This window comes from Etheostoma cragini, chromosome 18, assembly GCF_013103735.1.
Source record: "Etheostoma cragini isolate CJK2018 chromosome 18, CSU_Ecrag_1.0, whole genome shotgun sequence".
In the NCBI taxonomy this organism is placed as follows: Eukaryota; Metazoa; Chordata; class Actinopteri; order Perciformes; family Percidae; genus Etheostoma; species Etheostoma cragini.
In genome coordinates this window covers 866,629-879,636 of record NC_048424.1, presented here as the reverse complement: position 1 = coordinate 879,636, position 13,008 = coordinate 866,629, and the positions used below count along the sequence as shown (strand labels likewise).

General features: G+C 40.5%; 1 protein-coding gene across 6 annotated transcripts in view; it reads right to left on the bottom strand.

The window, feature by feature from the left end:
* The window catches only part of fam184a (family with sequence similarity 184 member A), a 125,331-nt gene that overhangs the window by 66,421 nt on the left and 45,902 nt on the right, over nt 1–13,008 (bottom strand). For 4 of the 6 annotated variants that reach the window (XM_034899673.1, XM_034899674.1, XM_034899677.1 and 1 more), the window contains exons 2-6: nt 12,401–12,535; nt 9,902–10,060; nt 7,508–7,747; nt 6,447–6,530; nt 4,061–4,312 (exon numbers count right to left, since the gene is read on the bottom strand). In XM_034899673.1, the coding sequence (XP_034755564.1) occupies nt 4,061–4,312; nt 6,447–6,530; nt 7,508–7,747; nt 9,902–10,060; nt 12,401–12,535 (870 nt within the window). The remainder of the gene's footprint in view (nt 1–4,060; nt 4,313–6,446; nt 6,531–7,507; nt 7,748–9,901; nt 10,061–12,400; nt 12,536–13,008) is intronic. The other 2 variants (XM_034899675.1, XM_034899676.1) reach the window with 1 other exon arrangement.

The window sequence follows — 13,008 nt, the reverse complement described above, 5'->3', positions numbered from 1 at the left end:
GTGTCTCTGTATTTACCTGGAAGTGTCTCTGTGTCTCTGTATTTACCTTGAAGTGTCTCTGTGTCTCTGTATTTACCTTGAAGTGTCTCTATGTCTCTGTATTTACCTGGAAGTGTCTCTGTGTCTCTGTATTTACCTGGAAGTGTCTCTGTGTCTCTGTATTTACCTGGAAGTGTCTCTGTGTCTCTGTATTTACCTGGAAGTGTCTCTGTGTCTCTGTATTTACCTGGAAGTGTCTCTGTGTCTCTGTATTTACCTGGAAGTGTCTCTGTGTCTCTGTATTTACCTGGAAGTGTCTCTGTGTCTCTGTATTTACCTGGAAGTGTCTCTGTGTCTCTGTATTTACCTGGAAGTGTCTCTGTGTCTCTGTATTTACCTGGAAGTGTCTCTGTGTCTCTGTGTCTCTGTATTTACCTGGAAGTGTCTCTGTGTCTGTTTGAAACTTCCCTTATGCAGTTGTTGGCGTGTGACAGAAAGGGTTAATGTTACGAAAAGAAGGAGTAAATTGAACTTGAGTAAACAAAAAATAAGGATATATGATAAAGTTATAATTTTGTTGTAGTTGCATAAATTGTAGCTCTTTAAGCTGAAGCCAACAGGGAGACCACTTGGAAAAAAAGAAGCATATTCGTGGCATGGTACTAATACTGAGGATCAAGGATGCTGCTCCATTAATAAGAAGTAAGGGATTTCTCACACACACACACACATACACACACACACACAAACTCTGTAATTTGTAATTTAGAACTCTGAAGGAACTCAGGAGGGGCAATTTCACATCCTTCAATCCTTTCAAACGGCCTGCTTCAAACTTAATTACAGCTGCTCGGCTAAGACAAAGAAACCTCAGAGTGTTAATAACCACTGATGAATCACACACAAATTAGATGTGATGTGTGTGGTTGTGTGTGTGTGTGTGTGTGTGTGTGTGTGTGTGTGTACCAATTTCCCTGATAAGCCCGAAGCAGGCAGGCGTACTTTGTGACCACTAGGTTGAGATAAGACATCCGTAATTTGTCCATCTCGTACATCTTTGTGAAAACTCAATTGGGGTTTTAGACCTGAAGGGTAATAATATTTGTGAATTTGAGAAATATTAAGTGAGGACATTTTGTTCAGTCCTTGCGTTTTCAAAAGGCTGTTTGAGGGATAGGACTTGATTTCAGGGTTAAGGTTCACAACAGGGTTGGGGTTATGCAAGTTGTTATTAACGTAAGGTTAGGCCATCACAACTTATTCAGTTGTCAACTAATCATCATACTAATTCTTCTTATAAAAATCATTCTTTTTTTTTTAAAAGAACAGTATTTTCTGATTGTGCGTGTGTGTATGTGTGTGTGTGTGTGTGTGTGTGTGTGGCGGGGTGTTTGTGTGTGTGTGTGTGTGTGTGTGTGTGTGTGTGTGTGTGTGTGTGTGTGTGCATCTGACGCTAAAGGAGCTGGAGGAGGTGTAAAAATAGTCTAAAAGGAAAATGAACTGCATCTCTGTTGATTTATCTGGAATAAAAGAGGAATCCCATTGTTGCCGACATCTATTCATTACCTCTGATTCACCCCTCATCATCATATTTAAACAGTAATATAAATCACACACACTGACACACACACACACACACACACACACTTCTGTCACTCGTCCTTACTGGACAGGGCTGACTCCTGCATTTTCCATTTAAATATTAAAGGCCTTGAAAACTGTGCTTTAGATGATTTATTATTTCATCGTGCTAAAAGCCTCCACCAACCGGTCCAGATGGGCTTTACCTGAGAGGGAAGTATTTAGTCCAAAAACGATGACAGTAGCAATTTCACTTGGGGGATAATTTGTAATTTTTGGCGTGCATATTCCTCCAGACGCCTGTGACCAGTCGCGATTAATTACGTCTGTCTCAGTTCCTCCAAGCCATCATTTGCTTGCGTTTCTCTGGAGATTTGCCTCCTAAATCATAAGCTAAAGGAGGATGACAGGAAACACTCAAGCAGGATGTTGCAGCGTCCTGACACCAACTACAAGTTCTCTCGACCGGCGGTAAATTGATATTTTGATGCTCCTGTTTCTACACATGAAGTACAGCCGGGGCAGTAATTACCCCTCCTGAGAATCGAGAACATTTAAGATTTGGTGCAACATTTTAATTTCCAGAGTGATAAGAAACTTAGTGAAGAGAGTCTAAAATGTCACTCGGTTTGAGGAAAACGCTACCTAATGGAAAATTATGACTAAATAAAGGCAATTTGTCACATGTGTCATATTGTCAAGATCAAAACAAAGAATACAACGTCTGCTGCGAGCTTAAAGTTAAATTAAAATACATTATCTCACAGCAGGAGTCATTGATAGACTGTAGCAGAGATTATTGTGATGTTACCTTAGTAACAATACAAGATATTAAATATGTACTGCATGAAACACCCAAAAAAACACAGGAGCAAATTGGAAATCTGTTTTTCTGCCTCGTATCTACGAGAGCTGCCAAGTGAAGTTGGTTTCGAGCTCTCTGCTCTGTTGTCGTTTCTTTATCTGGGTTACAGTTAATTGAATCTGAATACAAATGGAAATATTAACTCGGGGCTCACCAACCACTGCTGACCTTGATCATACTCTCAGTGTAGCTGCAAAAAGAGGAGGGGGGGGGGGGATGACAGGCATCCCATCCTGTCTCTGTGCAATCAGTGATAATTTCACACAAACTTCACCACAAAATTCCCCCCGAGTGGAGATGCTATCCTGTGAGTCTACTTCCAAAAGCCTCACAGAACTCAGAAAGAATAACAATGCACACAGCACGGCTATTTTTATCCTAAAAACTCATTACTGTGGGAGTGGTAGTGTTTATGGGAATGGTACTACATGTTGCTGGCTGATGAGTTAATCCAAAAAATACATTAAATGGCATCAAAAAGCCAAGGATTTGGGACAAATGACTTGGAAACTACATAAATATCATCATTTAGATTCAACACGAAGGTGGTTTGGGCACAGCAGACTGAGTTATATAATAAATACATAATACATGACAAAGTAGGGCTCACAATAAAAGAGTTAGAGCACATTTGAACAATGTTTCGATCATTTCATCTTCATCACGTTTACACAGCAACCAAAAAAGATCTCTGAGGTCTAACAAAACATGTTTCCTCTCATAAAACATCTACAAATCTATTTATTTTATATTCAGCACTGTTTACACCCATGTTCCACAGTCTCCTTTATCGAAATGTGGGCTGGACGTCTTCGGCTCTAAGAAGGGAGCAGCACTGCATTTTATATATTTAAATAGCCTTGCTAAGAAATATTCCCTGTATATATAACAAGAATGCTGAATTTTAAACCATACCACTATGGCACTCGCACTAGGCTTCCTTGGTCCTAAATATTCCATTTGTTAGAACTGAATGAGAAAATTAACTGTATTTGAGTATTAAGATCCACATAAATGGAATAACTAATGTAATGAATCAGCCTGACTCCATTTGATCACTTTAAATGTCATCTTTATGAGTCCCTGATTCTGAACGTACATGTGCATTTTGAGTTTTTTAACATTCTGTAATTGTGAAGTGCAACTGTATAAAATCAGGATATTTAATATCTGGATAGAGGTTAATGTCAGAAGTAGATACCGGGCAGGCAGTGTCCTCTGTGCCCTGTTCACTGACTGACAGGTTGGGGAATATAAGGCAAGGCACCTTTATTTCTACAGCACATTTCAGCAACAAGGCAATTCAAAGTGTTTTACATAAAACATTAAAGAGAAGAGATAGCAAATATATACAGGCTAAAACAGAATAAGATACATGAATATAAGCTCCAATGCAGTGAGGGAAATTGAGAAGTATTTGATTTAATAGGATGTAGTGATGGCTATGGAAGGGGAGCGAAATAAATATTAATAAATATCAAAATGTTCTCAGTAAATTGGATAAATAGGTTTGGAATTATATCTACAAGTGAAATGTTTTTCTTATTACAAAAGGAAAGTCAACCCCCCAAAATAGTACCGTTGGATACCGGAACCGAATTTCCGGTACCGGTACCAGCGCTGGTTCCGACTCACCTTGACGTTGCTCTCTGCGGAGGTGAGGGACCCCTGCAGCTTGTGGGACTTCTCCCGGTTTTCCCGAGCCTCTTCCGTCACCCTGACTAACTCGGCCCTGAGTTTTCCCAGGGTTTTCTGGAGCGCCGCCTCCTGGGTCTGGAACTCCCGCCGCAGCTCCGACTCGGTGCGCTTCCACGCCAACAGGTTGTCGGCGGTCAGCTGCTGAGTTCTCTTCATGGCCTCCAGCTCGCGCTCGTAGAAGGCCTGAGCCTGGGGACGGAGAGACAAACCCAAAAAACCTTTAACACATGAATGGAAACAGATTCATGGAAACAGATTCATGGAAACAGATTCATGGAAACAGATTCATGGAAACAGATTCATGGAAACAGATTCATGGAAACACAAGAATGGAAACAGAATAATGGAAACAGATTCATGGAAACAGATTCATGGAAGAATCAAAACGTCCAAAAAGTTTGAGCATTAACACGGTTCTTTATTGTTTTAACCCTTGTGTTGTCTTCCCGTCAAAATTTTAGTTGACGCTTTTTATTGATGTTTTTTAATTTTTCTTAAGTTTTTTCCCATTTTTCCCAATGTTTGTCACTTTTTTCACGTTTAAAACTACGTAACACTAACTTGTTAACTTTAGTTTTACAGTTATTTTTTGAATTTACGGGCAATAAACCTAATTTATAGGAAATTATACCTAATTTTTGAGTTAGAAAAGCAGAAATTAGGAATTATTGAGACTAAAATTAAAGGAATGGATGTTGATGATAATCACAGACTGGAATATGTCAACTTTTACTCAATACTATTTCAAAAACACTTCCATTTGTTTTTAAAATTGAATAAGACGCCCCAAAATTAATGCAAGTAGAGATTTGTACTTGCCAAGGAGCGTTGGGTGTAATCAATCATGTTATTTTGGGGAATTAAAAAGAACATTGATATAGGACAAAATGAGGACAACATGAGGACAACATGAGGACAACATGAGGTTTGACTATTTTTACCTCTTTTTTTCATCAAATTGGGAGGCAACTGGAAATAATTTTGGACAGCTTGCAAAGCTTTCTCATCCAAATGCAAACTCATGCAAAAAATAATCATCGGAAGGGGAAGTTGAAGCCAGAGTGTCTTGGCTGACGGTGTTCCCTGTCAATGAGGAGGTTTTTAACTGAAATTAATAGCTTCTAAATGCACTTAAATTTGCACCATTGTGCTTTCGGTGTACAAGAATCTGCAGATCACAGCCTTCACTTTCAGCAAGGTCAACATAAAAATGCCAATACATGTAGTTTCTGTTCTTTTTAAACCATTAATTACTTTAGGGGAGCTTATTTCACTTTTAACCAACACCTTAAGGGTTTCTTTATTGAAAATTTAAGCAACTCCAGATAATACAATAACATGACAGCATTAGGGTGCCCAGGTAGCTCAGTTGGTAGAGCGGGCGCCCATATTTAGAGGTTACACCTCGATGCAGCGGGCCCAGGTTGGACTCCAACCTGCGGCCCGCTGCATGTAATCCCCCTCCCTCTCCCCCTTCATGTCTTCAGCTGTCCTGTCAAATAAAGGCCGAAAATGCCCAAAAAATAATCTTAAAAAAACAAAAAAAACATGACAGCTTTAACCTACCCCTTAGAGCTTTGGACAATGTCTTTTGCTGTACTAAAGGACTGTTTTAAACAGTAATTCAACTGTATTTTCATCATTTCATGTGACATAAAGCTGAATTCCAGGGATTTTCAGGGTTTAGGAAGGTATTGAAATTCTGAAAACAGGAGCAAAATGGAAAACTTGAGTTTTGTGGCCTCAAATTAATTGCCATTCTCACCTCAAAATAAATGCTGTTTCTCAAAAAAAGAAACAGCATTTACATAACCAGATGCACATTTGTTGACATTTACAATCTGATACTGTACAGATTCCACCATCATGCATTTACTATACAATATATTTATACCACTACATAGCTGTAACTGGAGCATGATACTCCACTTAGGGCTGGGCAATATACTGATATTGTAATTTGAGATGAGACATCGCCTGATATTTCTGATTTGGTAATATATATGTATATATGGTAAGTGTTGTCTTTTCCTGGTTTTCAAGGCTGCATTACAGTAAAGTAATGTCATTTTTTGAACTGACCGTCTTTTGTCTTACCACTTAGTCATCATATTTACATTTTGAATGATTACCTATCTAAAATCCAATTGTGAAAATATTTTGTGAAAGCACCTATCAACTTTACCATATCGTCGCATTATCAACATCGAGCTATTTGGTAGAGAACCCTGTGATATCTGATTTTCTAACTCCACCCTGAAAGCACCAGCCGGGTTGGTTGCAGTGCGTGTGCGAGCCCTCTACAGCGGCTCCAGTGCTGTACCTTGCTGAGTTTGGCCTCGTATTCCTCCACCAGTCTCTTCTTGTCCTGTTTGAGCTCCTCCACTCGCTCCGTCAGGGACTCCACCTGCAACACATCAGCACAGCATGTGAAGGACAGCTCATGTTTCGTGGCGTTTGGAGCAACAACAAAATAAGACTCAGTGGTCCAGCTCCATGCCCTGCTATGCCCTGCACTGCTACAGCTATTCATTGTAGTTATTCCAGTATCTTTATTGTTACTATGAATGCCACTGTTCATTATTCCAACTCCTATAACTATTATGAATCATATCTCTGTACATCTGTATCAGTGTCTCTGTGTTTGCCCACCAAGAGTCAGGTTCAGTTCGAGGTTTCTGCTTATTTAAAGTAGTTCTTCCCTCGCTACTGTCACACCAAAAAGTGACAAACCAAAATCAAAAGTTGTTGGGTCTTTGTAAATTATGGAGCGGTCTAGACCTACTCTATATGTAAAGTGTCCTGAGATGACTCCTGTTATGATTTTACACTATAAATTGATCCGGCATAGAGGAACTGTGATGCTTCAACATGTGTACAGTATTTTCTCCCATTACGATAATGGCAGGGACCTTTCAGAATAGAATAATATAGATATTTATTGCCATATTCACAAGTACTGTACACTAAATGGGGATGTTGGTGCCTTGCTCTTAGAGTCAGTTTTGCAAAAAAAACAACAACACATAAAGCTATAAAAATCCAAAATAAAATCTAAAAACATATATAAGGTAAATAAACAATATAAAAGACAACACAGCTGTAAGATGAAATTGTACACTGTATGAAAACTTCTTGTGAACATATTGATATTATTGGTCCTGAGATTTTTCATGTTGCCAGTGCGCCTATAAAAACAACTTTTTTGAAAGATGAAACAAGATGAAAACAGAAAGACATTGATGTGATGTAGAAGGTTGATTCACTGACAGTTAATAATGTAGTAATCTCCGCTGTCTCCCTTTCTTCTGCTTCTTCTCTGGTTTGATTTACTTGCTTTGGCTCTTACTCTCTGCTCTACTTTGGCGGTGGTGAGTGCGTTACCTCGGCTTTGTGGAGCTGCCCCAGTTTCTCCTGGTCTTTACTGTAGTTTGCGTTGTGACTCTGGTGGCTGCGGAGGAGCTCCTGGACCTCCTGTCGGTGCTGGGCCTTCAGCTCCTCCAGCGCGGCCCTCTTCTCCTGCTCAAACTGGGTCTGGGCCTGGCTGAACGTACGCAGCTTCTCCTCAAAGGACCGCCGCATCTCCTCCACCTCCCTCGACATGGACACCACGCGCTGTGTGTGCTGCCAAAGGAGACAGGAAAGAAAGACTAAGCTAAACAGAAACAGGTTTGCTACGTCCTGCTACGTCCTGCTAGGTCCTGCTAAGTCCTACCACGTCCTGTGGTGCTCTGATACACCCTGCTACGTCCTGCTACGTCCTGCTAGGTCCTGCTAAGTCCTGCTACATCCTGCTAGGTCCTGCTAAGTCCTGCTATGTCCTACCACGTTCTGTGGTGCTCTGATACACCCTGCTACGTCCTGCTACGTCCTGCTAAGTCCTGCTACGTCCTGCTAGGTCCTGCTAAGTCCTGCTACGTCCTGCTAGGTCCTGCTACGTCCTGCTATGTCCTACCACGTCCTGTGGTGCTCTGATGCACCCTGCTAAGTCCTGCTACCTCCTGCTACGTCCTGCTATGTCCTACCACGTCCTGTGGTGCTCTGATACACACTGCTACCTCCTGCTGGGCGCTGCTACGTCCTGCTATGTCCTACCACGTCCTGTGGTGCTCTGATACACACTGCTACCTCCTGCTACCTCCTGCTACCCCTGCTACGTCCTGCTACGTCCTGCTATGTCCTACCACGTCCTGTGGTGCTCTGATACACCCTGCTACCTCCTGCTGGGCGCTGCTACGTCCTGCTACGTCCTGCTGTGCCTTGTAATGCCCACAGTGCCCTGCTACGCCAAAAACTACTACAAAGAACTACTACAAGCTACTTTTTTTTGTGACTGTTATTCCCACTCTTCATTCTAACCCCAACCGGTCGCCAGACACCGTCTACCAAGAGCCGGGGTCTGGTTCTGGGTCCGGACCCGGGTCTGGGTCTGGGTCTGGGTCTGGGTCTGGGTCTGTCCCAAGTTTTTTCCTAAAAAGAAGTTATTCCTCTCCACTGTCCCACTGTTGCTTGCTCTGGAGGAAACTACTAGAACTGTTGGGTCCTTGTAAATTCTGGAGTGTAGTCTAGACCTGCTCTATCTGTAAAGTGTCTCGAGATAACTCTTGTTATGAATTGATACTATAAATAAAATTGAATTGATGTTCTTTTTCCGTTATGACTGAAAAAAAGAAAGTTATGTGGCATTCGTTGTTTGTGTTTGTTCATATTTCACTAAACCTTAACCCTGAGCCAGGCCGTACAACGAAGACAGAAACCATATCACATCCATACAGGAAGAGCAGCATACAGCTAATAATACATAAACAAATATATGACATCAATAAATGACATCACAAAGAAAGTGGAAGTTAACGGACATCCGGCGGCACCAGAACAATCCCATGAATTAAAGGTTGTCTATATAGACTACTACTAGTACCAGTGATGATACTAACGGCGTTACTAAGAGCGTTACTTTTTTCAGTAACGAGTAACTAATTGATTACTCTTCCGATCTTAATAACGCCGTTACAGTTCCTGCCGATTCATGTGCCGCTTTACTATAATACAGTTTATTTTCATCAGACCGACTAGCTCTCTGTGCATAAGTGCTGCTGATTGGCTGAGGCTGAGTAAAACCTCATGGTAATCAGTCCCACAGCAACATTAAAATACTTTAGATGTGTGCACACTGTTTCTGTTAATAATGTATTGTATTGTAAGTGTCTATTTCATTTTAATATTCAGATTTATCATAAGTAATTGAACTTGCACATTTCAGCATTTAAAAATGTACTTTAAAGTACCGTATACGTTTTTTACTGAGGTAACTAATTACTTTTCTAATTTTAAACTGAGTAACTAACTCAGTAACTAATTACTTTTTAAAATAACTTGCCCAAGACTGACTACTCCTCCTCATACTACTACTACTCCTACTACTACTCCTACTCATACTCCTTCTCCTCCTCCTCCTACTACTCCTACTCCTACTACTACTTCTACTACTACTACTACTCCTACTCCTACTCATACTCCTTCTTCTCCTCCTCCTCCTCCTCCTCCTCCTCCTCCTCCTCCTCCTCCTCCTCCTCCTCATCCTACTACTACTACTACTACTACTACTACTACTACATAACAGTGGTGATGTTCACAGGCAAGAGAGACTCTCGAGCCTCACAAAAGGAGACAGACACAGACATTAGAACTGATTACCTGCAGCTCTGACTGCAGCATCATGCTGGGCAACACACACACACACACACACACACACACACACACACGTCCTCAGTCTACCTGAGCCTCAGTGCAAAGCTGCATGTCCTCCACCCGCTGACGGTAGCTCTCGAACTCGGCCAGCGCCTGCCTCTTCATCCTCTCGTGGAGCTCCATGGACTCCTCCAGGGACTGGATCCGCCTCTTCAGGTCCATTTCATCGCTGATCTTACTCTTGTACTGTGGATATCATAATGAAACGTATTTGGAAGCTGCAGCTGATTGTGCCCAATACACACAAAAATATTAACAGGATATGCGTAGAGCTGAGCAACATATGGATATTGTAATATGAGACTAAATATCACAGATTTAGGATATCGTCATATGGCATAAGTCTTGTCTTTTCCTGGTTATAAATGCTGCATTACAGTACTTTTATGTCATTTACCTGAACTAACAGACTGTTTTAGCTGTTGCCTTTACCTACTTCATCAATATATCCACATTATTGATGAGTATCAAAATTCTCATTGTGTAAATACCAATTAGCACCAGTTGTCAACACATGTACAACCATGTGGAATACATGTGCCAGATGTTGTAGCCTGGAATGCAGGAGTTGGTGAGAAAAGGGCAAAAATGTTCAATGTAGGGTCGCAACTGACAATTATTTCCTTGATTAATGGACTTGTTGTTTGGTCTATAAAACGTTGATAACAAGTGGTCATATGTTTTGTTTAAGCCACAACTCAAAGATATGTGAGGAGACGGATAAACGGTTAAATCACTTGTCAAAAAAGTTGCTGATAAATTTAATAGTTGACAATTAATTGATCAATCTTTGCTGTTCTATTGCAATGTTTCACCAAACTTTATTAATATCTATGAAATGTTTTGATGTTTTCTTTTAACAAACAAGCTCTAGTAGCAAACAGGAGAAAACAATATAATAATAATAATAATAATAATAATAATAATAATAATAATAATAATATGAAAGTATCCTTGGCAAAAACAAAAACACTGAATTTTGACTTTGTAAACAGACTTTAGATATGGTCTAGAGTCAGCTCATTATGAAACTCAAATAAAAATGTAAATGTAAATTAAAAGATTAAACAGATTCATTTAATTTAGTTTAATGCTCTATATTTAATTCAGAGCACAACACTGAAACTTCACAGGCCGACGTTGTGAACACGTATAGCGGGTAAATGTCTGTATATATGTTTAGCCGAGGTTTGACACGTCGCTCTAAATAAAAGTCATTCCCATAATTAGGGATGACATTTATACCTAAATAATGAATATCCAGTTGATGGAATATTGATGAGTTTGTTTTGCCTCTGTGGCTCTCCAGTGGATCAGCTGCCATGTGATAGTGTGCAGCTATAAACGACTGTAAGATATATACATGTGTCATCGGGACCAGTCATGTCCGTTTGGGTCTTAAAGGGTCCCTTCGGCTTCTTAAACCACTAGTTGAAAAGAATTCAAAGCCCACTCAACCATCTGTTTAACCAATAGAAGTTATTAGATGCATAGTATAACTCATGAGTTAATAATGCTTACTTTATTAAGGGGAAATTACGATTTACACTCTGTAGTTTTATACACACTACACAGAGTTACACACACATGCTCAGTACCTATACTAATGGAGAGATTTCAGAGTGTGTGGGGGGGGGGGATGCTAATGGGAGGGCGGCCCCGAGCAGTTGGGGATTTGGTGCCTTGCTCAAGAGCACCTCTCCAGCTACCAGTCCACCACCATACTTTGGTCTGTATGGGGACTTGAACCAGCAACCCTCCGGTTCCCAACCCAACTCCTACTGACTGAGCTACTGCCCCTCCCCCACCACCACTGTCAATCATTCTAAAAACATACTGTAATATGCTTTTACCTATTCCTCCCTTGAAGCTGAAATTGATTATTTAACTTATTTAAATGTTGGTACAACAACAAAATGGCTGTATCTCCTCACTTTATATATCTTCAAGTCAGGTCTCTTATATTGATGGTATCCTGCATCTTTCTTCCATTTAAATTGCATATCCACATGGAGAAAGTACCCTCCTTTCTTCTTATTTCTCATCAACATAGGACATCGGTGTGTGATTCTTATCTGGTGTCACAATTCGATTCAATAACGATTAACCTGTTAACGATCTGAATCTATTCAATATCTCGAGGCGTCCCGATGCGTCACCTTCTTTCATCGACCAATTCAAGCAGTCAGACGTATATCACCTCCCTTTCTTTATTGTATCTGCTCTTAAAACCAGACACTTCCTGAACGAGCGGAGTCTGAACACAGCAGACGACAGACAAAAGGCACACACACAAAATAAAGCAGCGACGGGAAAATCAACAAGGAACATCACTTGGCAATAATTAATCATGGTCTGTCACTACGTCCATGCAGAATCGTCCAGGTCGGCATGGCAACGCACCGACGCAATGATTCATTTCACCCCTAAACACCCCTAATAGGACCTCAGGTAAAACTCAGAGAACAATTAACTTAATTTAAAAGTTAGATGTAAGACATCGTCTTACTGATAAAAGTAAATTACATTAAATGTAAAGACCTGTAGTATCTTCTCTCTGGTCTCCGACAGGATCTGCTGCACCTCCTCTTCGTGGGCCTCCTTCAGGGTGGAGATGGCCGCCTCGTGCTCATCGTTTTTCGTGTTGAGGGCATAGATAACCTGCAACAGAGAGGAGAGAACCCATTAGCCGTTAGACATTATAATAATCAGGAGTTGTTGCAGTGTTAGAAGCTGGTGGGAGACCGACAGCATCTCGGAGCTCGGGGTTATCAGCGTTGACCGTGTTAGGACTGCTGCTTCGATGTATTTTCATCACAAATTAAAGTTCAGACTACAAATGGAACATCAAAGCAGGAGGAAAGATGAAGATGAAAGGAAGGTTGGTATTGATGCTAACGCTCATTAAATGTCTTCTTTGTAGAACAGAAAAGATTCTCCATCCAAGTTTGTTAATGAAAACCATAGATAGATAGATAGATAGATAGATAGATAGATAGATAGATAGATAGATAGACAGACATAGTTAGACAGATAGATAGATAGACATAGTTAGATAGATAGATAGATAGATAGATAGACACAGTTAGATAGATAGATAGATAGATAGACACAGTTAGATAGATAGATAGATA